This window comes from Euprymna scolopes, chromosome 33, assembly GCF_053919585.1.
Source record: "Euprymna scolopes isolate OS-2025 chromosome 33, ASM5391958v1, whole genome shotgun sequence".
NCBI classification, from domain to species: Eukaryota; Metazoa; Mollusca; class Cephalopoda; order Sepiida; family Sepiolidae; genus Euprymna; species Euprymna scolopes.
The window spans coordinates 89,046,016-89,059,077 of NC_136514.1; the positions used below are offsets into that span (position 1 = coordinate 89,046,016).

Below are 13,062 nucleotides of genomic sequence, written 5' to 3' on the forward strand. Positions count from 1 at the left end.
GTCCCAAATAATAGGCTCTTACGTCCAAGTAGCAATATGCCCTGTCTGGAGCAAACAAGAGAAAAAAAAAAATTTAATGATTTTGGACTACTAGTAAAACCAAAATCTATACGGCACAATCACATTGACACACCGGTTCCCGTCAGATCACCAAAGTTAAGCAATGTTGAGCTCGGCTAGTACCAGATGGGTGACTATTTGGGAATTCCAAGTGTTGTATGTGCTCTTTGCTTATTTCGGCATTGTTTCTAAATGTCCTAAACCTCCACTTGCCACTGGTATTTAGCAACGCTGACTCAAGAAAAATGTGGTTGGGGATTGTGCAACTCTTGCTACTGGCAGTTCATAACACCGACTTAGGAGAGATGCAGTTGGAGATTACGTAACTCTTGCTACTGATATTTAACAACGCTGACTCAGGAGAGATGCAGTTGGAGATTACGTAACTCTTGCTACTGATATTTAACAATGCTGATTCAGGAGAGATGCAGTTGGAGATTACAAAACTCTTGCCACAAAAATTTTACATGCTAGTACCCTTACAGTGGGTATTTATAGTCTGTCATGACTGAAGGAAGCTACAAAACCAAAATCTATCGATCAACCACTGTCACAAGTTTATTTTTACATGTGCAAAAATATTATGTGGCTTTTTATGGTAATTTGAAAATTAAAAAAGTAAATAAATAACTAAAAAACAGTATAGCTGAATATGAACTCTCATCCTTGACGTTATTCTCGCGTTGCCTACGCACAGTTCAAACATTTCAAAATACAACCGCTAGAAACAATGCGCGGCTCTTTACAAACAGACTTTTTTCTCCAACGTTACAACATGACAAGGAAGAAGAAAACAAAAAAAAAAGAAAAAAGAAACAATACACTGAAGATGGAGTATACCTCCGAAATATATTTGTGATAAATTTCAAACAAGTAAAATATTTATTTATTTTCCTAATACTACATTGTGATTTGGCTTTCAAGCGCACTTGATGTGTATTTTATTTTATTCAAATTAAATCAAAGTTTCTATATGAACTCTCATCCTTGAAGTATATATATATACATAGCTAAATATTTAGAGATTTTAAAAGAAATTGGATTCGGTAATTTCATTGACTAATATATACGACACAATCACGTTGACACACTGGTTCTCACCAGATCGCTGAAGTTAAGCAATGTTAATCTGGCCAGTACCAGATGGGGGACCATTTGGGAAAGCGAGGCACTGTATGTACCACAAGGTAAAAATACCAGCTTGAGAAACTGGCGCAGTCTATGCTTCTCGCGAGGGTAGATGGGACTCTCTTAAGCCGTGGTAGGCACCCCATCTAGTGATGGCATCACATTAAAAAATACCATTGATAGCCCTGGCGAAGCATCAAGTATTCAGCTACCAACAAGATCTGAATTACACTACAAAACTTGTGTAGTGAGTTCAATCTCGGCTGCGGCTGTGCTGGATAAATTGCATTGACAGGTGGATACACCCGCATAGAATGATCTGTAGAAATATCTTTACCTGTGCTTCATTAACTACTTATAGGCGTTTGACATTTTGACTCGGTTCTAGAAGTGTAAGCCATGTTTAGTTTCAGAACAGTTTCCGATGGTTCGTTGTTCACCACAAGTCCTGAGAGGTGACTGGTTTGCAGTAGACAGAACAGTTTCCGATGGTTCGTTGTTCTACACAAGTCCTGGGAGTTGACTGGTTTGCAGTAGACAGTTCTCGAGTTGAAATCCACAGAGCAAAAGATTCTTCCGTGTTGAGACGGAAAAAAAAAACATATGCGAAATTGCTACAGAAAGGGTTAATATTTATGGAGCAATTCTGGTTTCTGATTGGTTGGTAGCAGAATGTGAATTTATTCGATTCGTCAGTTCCTAGCAGTATCGTTTATAAATAGAATCTCCCGACTGTGTGGGATCATACCCCATTATACGACAAATATTTTAACATCGATTGAAAAGACCATAGTGTCCTCAGAAATCTTTATTGGGAGCAGAAAGCCGTCATCAAGGTTGACAATGATTGCAGCAGCTGCAGACCAATCAGCAGAGTAGGGAGACAGGGGTGTGTTTTTTCACCTGATCTCTTTAATATTTACAATAAAATGATTTCACACAAAATTGAAAATCAAGAAGATGTAAGCGTAGGCGGTCGTAACATCAATAGTTTAAGATATGCGTTCGACACTATCCTCATCGCAGATTCCGAAGACAAACAATGACGGATGAAAGTGAGAAGAAAAAGAATGAAGACCAAAATGCAATATCAAATGTAAAGGTGAGACGATTAGACAAGTGGATACACTCAAATACATATACTATTAGGTCTGATGGTAAGAGTGACGCGGAAACCATGAAAGGAATCACGATGGCAAAATCCGCCTTCCATAGCGTGGAGTGCATCTTACAAAACAGAAACAAAACTGAACACAAAAAAATCACAATCTTGAAGACATACAGATGGTCAACTCTTGTTTACGGTTATGGATGTTGGACAGTAACAAAGGCGGCTGAAGCAGCGGAGATATGGTTTTTAAGGAGAATTCTGTGAATCTCATGGACAGAAAGGAAGACAAACAAAAAAGTCATGCATAAGACAGAGTACGGAAGATCACCAGTCAATACCGTCGATGCCAGATGGTTAAAGTTCTTCAGCCATTTAATGTGAGCAGTTTGGAAAAAAACTTGATGCTAGGAAAAATCGTCAGAAAAAAGAGCAGAGGAAGACAACGAACAAAGTTTACTGACAGTCTCAACAGAGTCACTGGAACACGATTATAGATGTCACCAGAAACACTAAATGCATCGAGGATTAGAGAGTCATGATTATCGATGTCTGCAATAACAAACCTGATATCTGAATAACAATAATAATAATTTTTTTTTTACTCTTGTTCACCTCTAACAAAGCATATCGCCACTTGGACGTAAGGGGCTGCTATCTGGGATCATGCCTAGGAAAGATTAAAAAGATGTTGGTTTACGTTACATTTAAATTTCTGCATATCGGTACAGTTAGGGAATCAAATAGCAGGAAGGAAACTCCAAGGTCTAGCTGTTCGAAAGAAGATTTAGGACCTCAATAGTGAAGGGGTGTGATTTTGTTGCTAAGCGGGTTTGTCAGGGATATGTACGCCGAGAAGGCACAAGTGCAACGAGTTCGTTAGAGCACATTCCATTAAAATATTTGTAAAACAAGCACAGGGATGCAACATTGTGGCGATGGGACAGGGGTTGGAGCTTAGTTGATAAAGTGGGATATATTAGATTGAAAACTTTTTTTTGACCCTATCTAAAAGGAAGAGACTAGTGGCAGATGCACCAGCACAGATGTGACAACAATACTCCATGCATGGGCGAATGGTGGCCTTATAGAGGTACAGAATACTCTCAGGTGTGAGTAGTCTTCTAGCACGATAGAGGGAAACCATCTTCTTTGCAGCAGCCTTCGCAATGTCCTCAATATATTTGTTCCAGTTCATATTGCATTGGAATTGGGAAAAATATTGGAATTATTCCATTCTAACCAAACACTGGTGAAGCATAATATTTTTTTGCATCATTTTTTCCCGAAAATGTTGATTGAATAATTAAATTGAAGTGCAGTATCTGCCGGAACAGATACTACACTTTGAGGCATTTATTTGCTCCCCCACTGAGCAAATTAGGCACAAGGCCGATTTTTAAAGTGAGGAGTGAAGGGGAAATGGGGACCAACTCCCCGGGGAGTAGGGGAGCTGGATAGTGACAATTGGTATGAAGGGTTGCCCCTACATTGACCAAGGTCTTATGTGTGGGGTTGCCCCCACATATGGTCTTTGCTTGCAGTATCTGCCGGAACAGATACTACACTTTGATCTTGTCCCGAAGGCCAAGAACATGTTGATGGAATAATTATTCAGCAAAAACAAAGCTCGTCCGTCCATGTTGATATCCAAATAGTAAAAATATTGTTTATCTTTCTATCCCTCCCTTTCTCTTTCTTTTTTCTCCCTTTCTCTCTCTTTTTTATCTCTCTCTTTTTCTTTACAAGAGATTTACGACTTCTCAAGGCCTGAAGGCCACTCGAGGATAAGGGTTAATGAATGTAAAGTGTTAGTGTAGTAATCGTTAATGGTGAAAATTGGGTAGAATTTGATGAAGGGGACGACTCAACATAAACTTGTTTACATTGGACTTGAAGATCATCATATTGTAGTCAGCTGGGAAGTAGGCCAGTGAAAAAGTATTCCACTGGCGGACAGTTCTAGGAAATAAGTTTTGTTCGTAGAATCTTCGTTTAGATTTAGGCACAGATAGAAAGTGGGGGAAATTGTTGATTGTGGTTGTAGCTAGTTGAGCATTTTTTATGAAAGTTTGGCAATGGGGAGATCATAGATTGAAGCTCAGACGAGCACTTGTCATGAAAATAATGATAGAGCAGAAACAAGCTGGCAACGTCTCTTCTGTGGGGAAAAGAAGTTGCAGGAAAGAGAAAAGGGCATCACCTACTAGATTTTGAAGCCGGTTTTGAACTCTATCAAGGCAAGATAGTGCGTGCCGAACAGCTCCTCCCCAGATGTGGAAACAATACTCCATTTCTTCAGGCCAAGATCACAGTGTAGTATCTGTTCTGATGCTACACTTCATCTTCTCTGTCCTTGATCAGTGGAAGAGAAATCCTTCATGACTGAGACAATTTTAATTTTTGTTCCTATCCAGAGTGCTCCTTTTTCGGGAGCTGGATTTTCCCTACATTAAAATCCGACCTTGTGTCTAATTCTGCCCTCGTGGGAAGGCAAATAAATAGGGACAGTACTCCATTTTAGGATACCACTGTCAGTAATTTTCCCCACTCTTTATCCGTGCCTAAATCGAAACGTAGATTCCATGAACAAAGCTTCTTTCTTAGAAGTGCACGCCTGTGGAACTCTCTTCCGCTTGCCTGTTTCCCACCTGACTACAACTTGGACGTCTTCAAGTCCAACATAAACAAATTCCTGATGAACCGCCCCCTTAAGTAAGACATTTTATAAGATCTCCATTGTTAACGATTACTACGATATTGTCCCATTGGTTACTGTACACGCAATAACCCTTATCCCCGAGTGGCTTCTGGGCCTTGACAAGTGGTGACCACCATGTAAAAAAAAAAAAAATTTATTTGGCTCTTACGTTTCTCTCTCTCTCTGTTGCTTGACATGTCCTTACAGCACATCAATCTTACGTTTAATGTAAAAACCATTGTAATATATACAGAGTGTCTATAAAGTCCGTGTGCAGTAAAACAAAATAACTTATTTTTATTGACGGACTATTATCCTCATCTTTTCTTAGTTGTTTCACGATGTTTCGGCCAACTATTCCTCTGGCCTTCGTCAGGTGGTAACAGAGACAGATAGGAACTCTGAATCTCCTGACTGCATTCACTGTAATTACTGCCTTCCATAGTTGTCGTCTCATCACGTTTTGGCCAAGTAAGCCTCTGGCTGGCTTTGTGTAGGATTGAAACCGCTATCTTCAGACAATTCTCACCTGGAACCGTAGAGATTAAACGTCTCTATCAACTGCGCCAGAGTTCCTATCCGTTGCGGTTACCACCTGGCCGAAACATCATAAAACAACTAAGATGAGGATAATAGTCCGCAATAAATAAAAATTAATAAATGAAGGCGTGTTCAACGGGGAGAATGAAAAAGAGAAAAATTTAAATTAAAGAAGAAGAAAACTATATACTAGCAGGACGTTGAGGTCTCTTAATGCCAAAGAGCTTTCTACTCCAATAGTTTCTTCCCTCGAACAGCTAGACTTTAGAATTACCTTCCTGCTACCTGCTTCCCTGGCTGTACTGATATGCAGAAGTTTAAATGTAATGTAAACAAATATCTTGTTAATCTTTCCTAGGCATGGTCCCAAATAGTAACCCCTTACGTCCAAGTGACGATATGCCTTGTTAGGGGTGAACGTGAGTAAAAAAAAAAAAAAAAAAAAAAAGTGCTAAAAATAGATCTATTATAAGATTAAAGGAATCACGCTATATAAAAGAAGGTGTATATTATTTCATTGGAATTCATTGTTTATATGAATATTATTTATTAATTTTATTTATTGTGGAATATTATCCTCATCTTTTCTTAGTTGTTTCACAACGTTTCGGCCAACTATTCCTCTGGCCTTCGTCAGGTAGTAACCGCGACGGATAGGAACTCTGAATCTCCTGACTGCATTCACTGTAATTACTGCCTTCCATAGTTGTCGTCTCATCACGTTTTGGCCAAGTAAGCCTCTGGCTGGCTTTGTGTAGGATTGAAACCGCTATCTTCAAACAATTCTCACCTGGAACCGTAGAGATTCAACGCCTCTATCAACTTTCATAAACAAATTTATAAGACCAAAAACTTCAACCTTGATCGCCTTTCGGGGCCCGTGGCGCAATTGATATAGAGACGTTGAATCTCTACGGTTCAAAGTGAGAATTGTAATAAATAAAACTAATCTCAATAATGAATTCCAATTAAATAATATATAAAATTAATAACCTTATTCGCATTTTTATTTACTTTTTTTACATTTTTTTTTTGTTTTATCACAAATGCAAATAAAGTTATATTTTTTTAATGCACACATATTTTATGGACACCCTGTATAAATAATTATTGTTTTCCAGATAATGAAAACACGTTGACCATCGACAATACGGGAGCATTTGGTCCGAAAGCTAAAAATAACAAGATAAAATGTTTAAGACGGTATCCTTTTTTATGATAACAAACGCACAAATGGAATTGACATATTTCAAGTTTTTTTTTTTTTTTTTTTTTTTTTGCTAAGATACAAACTGTTACTTGAGGTTTTTTGATAAGACAGGGGCACGTTTGAAATGAATGTTTCTGTTTATATAATAGATTTTTAAAAAAAGTAAAAAAAATACTTTTTTCTTTTTTTGTCTTTATTTATTTTTTTAATATTCTCCCTAATTTTATTTATTGCGGGATATTATCCTCAGCTTTACTTAGTTGTCGTTTCACAACGTTTCGGCCAACTATTCCTCTGGCCTTCGTCAGGTGGTAACCGCAACGGGATAGGAACTCTGCAATCTGCATCTCCTGACTGCATTCACTGCCTTTCGTAGTTGTTGTCGTCTCACCACGTTTTGGCCAAGTAAGCCTCTGGCCGGCTTTGGGTAGGATTGAAACCGCTATCTTCAGACAATTCTCACTTTGAACCATAGAGATCCAACATCTCTATCAACTGCGCCACGGACCCCAAAGGGCGATCAAGGTTGAATTTTTTGATCTTATAAATTCATGTTTATTTATTATCTGATCTTCCATTGTCGGGTCCGTACTGAATGGTATATATTATTTAATTGAAACAACTCAGTAAAGATGAGGATAATAGTCTGCAATAGATAAATAAATAATACTCATCTCAAATTCCAATTAAATAAAATATATTCTCCCTAAGTCTTCTATCTTTACAGTGGGGAAAGAGGTGGCTTGTTACTTTTAATGCATCCAAAATCAAGCTTCTATCTTTACATCATCAACGTTCTGATCCCCATCTGGCATCTACAAAACAATGAATGGCTCTCGTCTTGGGGAGGCCTCATATTTTGACAAGCTTCTGGGCTTGACCATTACTCCTGATCTTAAATGGAACACGTACATCAAATCTGTTGCCAAGGCCACTGGAAAAATAGTGGGATCCTTCTATCGATCCAGTAGATATCTCACTGCTGATGCAATTCTCTATCTATATAAGAGCCAGGTACGTCCAAGGATGGAGTACTGCGGCCACATCTGGGCAGGAGCTGCTAGAAAGGACTTGGCCTGCCTTGATAGAGTTCAAAATAGACTTGATAGCCTTGTAGGGGATGACCTTTTCTCTTCCTTGCCACCTCTATCTCACAGAAGAGATGTTGCGAGTTTGTCTCTGCTTTATCGTTATTTTCATGGCATGTGCTCGGCTGAGCTTCAATCTATGGTTCCCCCCCTCGCCAAACTTTCACAAGAAACACTCGTCTAGCTGAAAACACTATCAATAATTCCCCCCACTCTTTATCTGTGCCTAAACCTAAACGTAGATTCCATGAACAAAGCTTCTTTCTTAGAACTGCACGCCTGTGGAATTGTCTTCCGTTTTCCTGCTTTCCAGCTGACTACAATTTGGTTGTCTTCAAATCCAACGTAAACAAGTTCTTGATGAGCCGTTCCACTTAAGTTTACAAATTTACCAAATTTCCATTACTAACGATTACTATATTGTCCAATTGACTACTGTACACGCTTAACCCTTATCCTCGAGTGGTCTCTGGCCTTGATAAGTGGTTATGCCTATTTTTAAAACGTCTTTAAAAAAATGTTCAAGGACCGTGTTTGAGGGCTAAAATATGTTAAAAGTTAAACATGGTGATAGTTAAACATGTTAATAATTAAATGTGTTAATAATTAAATGTGTTAATATTTAAATATGTTAAAAGTTAAATATGTTAAAAGTTAAACATGTTGATAGTTAAACATGTTTAAACTTGTTGGTCCCCTGACAAAGGAGGGATTGGACCTAGTAATTCACTACCATTCGTCCGTTCATTTGTTTGCACTTTTCTCAAGAACTACGCCTTGGATCTTTTTCAAAATTTTGCACAAACATTAGTCATGGTGAAAGGAAATTTTTGCCAGAAGGGATTTTCCGGGATAACTCTGGTTGCCCCTCCTAGGGAGCACTATGGGGATAAAATTGCCTCCAAATCGTTCATCTGTTCATTTGTTCTCACATTTCTCAATAAGCTCGCCTTGGATTTAAAAAATTTTTTGCACAAACATTAGTGATAGTGAAAGTAAAGGGGGAGCCTGCATACTCGGCTTGTTTTTTTAAGTGTAAATATATTTCTATTATTTGATTTCAGGTGTTTTCAATGTCAATCAAATTTCCTTAACACAAATGCTCATCAGAGAATGCATCAGTGCCCTCGGTGAGGAGATATTCGAAAAAGTGTACAGATACCTGAAGCAGGTCCACCATTCAAAACTGACTGATTCGAGCTTGAGCCAGGAAGAGATGGAGGGTCTTGAAGGAATATTGCAGCAATCCAATAATGGAATGTTGGTCGAACAGCTTTTGTTTCTTGAAGAACAAGTTAGTTCTCAGGGTCAGAATCTTGCTCCCCTTTAAGGGGAGCGAAGATGGAGGATGTAAATTGGATTCTTTTTCACATTTTTTTTTTTTTAACAGACTTTTTGATTATGGACCTGAATAAAAAACAAACAGGATAATGGAACAACCCGCCCCCCCCCCCCCGAACATTACCCTAACCCTAACTCGAACATTTGGGGTAAATTACAACCCCACCCACCCCCGACCCAAACCATCCCTTTACTATAATTGCCAGTCGATTTTTCCATCCTAGCTGTTCCTTATTCAGCTACTCTGACTTCAAACAACTATTCTCCACCTAACCCTAATTTCACCGAAATCATACCTCTATTTTAAGTGCAGGATGACAACCCACCAAAAAATAAAATAAATAAATAAAAATAAATAAATGTAGGGAAAATTGTAGAAATCAAGAAAATAGCTTACCGTTAAAGCGTCTGCACGTGTGTGTGCCTCATGTGAAACCAAGCTGCCGGGGCAGAGAAGAAAGAATCAAGATGGCGGCTCCCACAACTTTTATAACTAGCAGTTTCACTGCTTATGTGTAACGTCTCGCTGCTCAACTGCATAAAGGTAGGCCGCGGTATGAACAGAGACAGAAGGTTGTATGAGAATCATTGGAGATGGTTATAGGAGAATTCGTGGAGACTGTTGTAAGAGAATCCTTGAAGACTGTTGTAGCATGTTATTGAGTACTTTGCTGTCTTTCCTTTTTTTTTTTTTTTACCCATTTTTTTCGTTTTTTTAACTTTTTTGTTTTTTACCTTTTTTTTTTGTTTTTACCGTTTTTTTTGTTTTTTACCCTTTTTTTATTTTTTACCCTTTTTTTTGTTTTTTCCTTTTTTTTGTTTTTTACCCTTTTGTTATTTTTTACCCTTTTTTTGTTTTTTATCCATTTTTACCTTTTTTTTTTTTACTCATCTTTTGTTTTTTACCCTTATTTGTTTTTTACACTTTTTTGTTTTTTTACTCTTTTTTTTTGTTTTTTTTTACCTTTTTTGTCTTTTTTACCTTTTTTGTCTTTTTTTACCTTTTTTGTTTTTTACCCTATTTTTGTTTTTTTTTTACTCTTTTTTTGTTTTTACCTTTTTGTTTTTTACCCTATTTCTTTGTTTTTTACCCATTTTTTGTTTTTTACCCTTTTTTTGTTTTTTTTAGTCTTTTTTGTTTTTTACTCTTTTTTTGTTTTTTTCCCCTTTTTTTTGTTTTTTACCCTTTTTTGGTTTTTACCTTTTTTTTTGTTTTTTACCCTTTTTTTTGTTTTTACCCTTTTTTTTGTTTTTTACCTTGTTTTGTCACAATAAACAAATAAGTTTCACTCATGAAGTCGTTAATAAAATTCAGAATTCTTTCTGTAATCCAATGATATTTGATACAAAAAAAATAAATTTTTGTCTGACTTGTCCACAAAATTACAGTTGGTAATGATCAACAATCTTTATTTTATCACCATTGAATATCATCTTTTTCGTACTAGGTGTGATCCTCAGTGGGCTTCATACTCACCGGACATTTATCTCCCCCCCCCACTGCCCCACGATTTTTATTTATGGGTTTATCCCAAAGATAATCTATATATTAATATAATAGTGTGTGTGTTATTTTCTGTGTCACGCTTACATCCGGGTCGTTTAATTGTTATGTACTTCCATTTCTTGTAATAAATGATTTTACCAAGAATTCTTCATAAGTTTTGGTTTTGGTTTCGATTATAACTGAAGAAACTCAAGTTATTTGCATTTATTCTTCATAAGTTTTGGTTTCGATTCAAGCTAATGCACCCAAATCATATGGATATTTTTTTTTTATTTTGGAAATCACAATTTTGTAGCATATAAGGATCGATAGAAAATTGACTCTATATATACGAAATCTGCATAAATTGAAATATCATAATTAAGCGCATTTTACGACTGGGCTACGTCGAGTGTCTCTGCTAGTTTGGATAAATACTTTTGCAGTTTTAACAAAAAAAAGCTACAATAATATCAGAGCGTCTCCATTTACACTGAACATCTACAGAATGCCAACATCAATATATTACATATGAATGAGTCCCCTGTGGAATTTTCACAGACCCCACTAGTATCTATTAAAACACTTTCTAGACATTTCTTAACCCAAACTATTTCTAATCCGAAGAGTGTCATCACAGTCAATATCAGGGTTATTGACAATTTTGTATGTCGTATTTAGGTGTGCTTATCAGCGTTCCCATGGGGTTTCAGCTTTGTTGGTGTGAGTGAGAGATGCAACTCATAAAAAAACCCTTTTCCATAGTGGGATTATCATAGCAAGTTCAATAGCTCTACATTAAACGTGCATCGGGTTCGCATGTTAATACAACAAAGACTGTTTGACACTTATAACTGAAACTTAGTGGATAAGTTAGTCATATATATATATATATGTATATATATATATATATATATATATATGAGCAAACAGTTAATAAAACATGTTCAAAACATTTTGAAATGAGTTAAAAACATATTTAATCTGAAAAGGAAGCACTAGATAAATGGATAGTCCTTAATCCGCGGAGTTTCGAAGAAATACTTCCCTTCTCATCAGAGGGTAGGAATTAGCAAAATTGCGGGATCGGATTTTGCATGCAGAAGTATTTGATGAAACAACAAGTAAGTCAAAGATCTTACTTGAAAACAAAAAAAGTGAAGCAGGGAGAATATGGTGAAGAAAAAGGTGATTACACACGAATGGATAGTCTGGTGGAAGATAAAAAATCCAGTGACGGTAAAATCCAAATGTAAAACTTCAAGAAAGTTAAAAGAATTTCCATTTGTACGAGTAAAATCCAAGGAAATCCCGTAATTGGAAGAAGATGGTCCATAATAATCCAAAGGTAGAAATCCATGGCACAATTCACAAAAATGTGTACAAGGAAAAAAGAAAAGATTCCAATAATATTAATAAAAGAAAAATAAGATGTGCTTTTCACTCTACTTCCGAGACATAAATATAAATAAGAAAGATCAGGGAAGAGAAAGAGGAGAAAAAAAAAGATGATAAAATTAAATATAAAATAAAGGGAAACAAAAGTCAAAATGACCCAGACAGGAAATGTTAAAGGCGCGAAAAAAATATATAGGGCAAAATGATATAGGGCAACTGAAATGTACAGGTCATCACTTAAAAAAATGTCAGCAAGAGTTGTTAGACGACACTAAATGGAAAATAAATAAATTAATAAATAAATCAATACAAATATATATATATACTAGCCTGGGTGATGCATTCCCCAGCGCTCTCTGGCCAAAAACAGACGCTAACAACTTGTAGAAAAAATGAATGTCTTTATTCCTTTTTTCAAAATGCTGCAACTACTAATTCAATGGTTGCGTGTAACAGTGAGAAACTTAGCGGCGATGTAGGACAGAAGAGGGTGGGGGTGACGGTGTCAGTGGACAAGCGAGCGGCATCCTCAACAACCGGGCGCGTGTCTGTTTCTCCTGACAAGCTACCCGCTTTTGTTTATATATCAGAGTCGCATTTCCCGCTGCACCTGCAATGTTAATGACTTTAACTTGTGACCCCATCAATGAGTACATCCAGCCTCTGCTGCCGTTGACAGTTCACACCTGCAGTTTTCCGCACAATGCATTGTGCGACATGGGTGCCCGGCGTTAGCGGGTGTTTGGAGGTGAGTGTTGAGCAAAAAAATGGTAGTAGGCAGGCAGGCAGGCTCAAACCTGTACCATGAAGGAGGAAAAGAATGTGAAAAGAAGAAAAAACGTGACGTCTTTGCCGTTGCATCCATCATCAAACCAGAAGTGGCGAAGGTTTAAATTAAGGCTAGTCAATCGAAAAGAGGGGATAACTTTCGAAAATATCAGCAAAAATAGAGACCCCTCCTTATAGAAAAGTGCCCAGTTGAGGGTTAAGGAATTGATGTTT

At 37.1% G+C, this 13,062-nt stretch overlaps 1 protein-coding gene and 1 pseudogene across 2 annotated transcripts in view; both read left to right on the forward strand.

The window, feature by feature from the left end:
• Nucleotides 1-10,045, forward strand: part of LOC145258343 (serine/threonine-protein kinase Nek11-like) — a 72,101-nt gene extending 62,056 nt beyond the window's left edge. Inside the window, exons 13-14 of one of the 2 annotated variants that reach the window (XM_080116534.1) lie at nt 6,659-6,740; nt 8,946-10,045. In XM_080116534.1, coding sequence (XP_079972660.1) covers nt 6,659-6,740; nt 8,946-9,165 — 302 coding nt within the window. In that variant the 3' untranslated portion in view covers nt 9,166-10,045. Of the gene's footprint in view, nt 1-6,658; nt 6,741-8,899 lie in introns of both variants that reach the window. The other variant, XM_080116535.1, reaches the window with a different exon arrangement.
• Nucleotides 107-223, forward strand: LOC145258578 (5S ribosomal RNA; annotated as a pseudogene).
• Nucleotides 10,046-13,062: the final 3,017 nt, after the last annotated feature.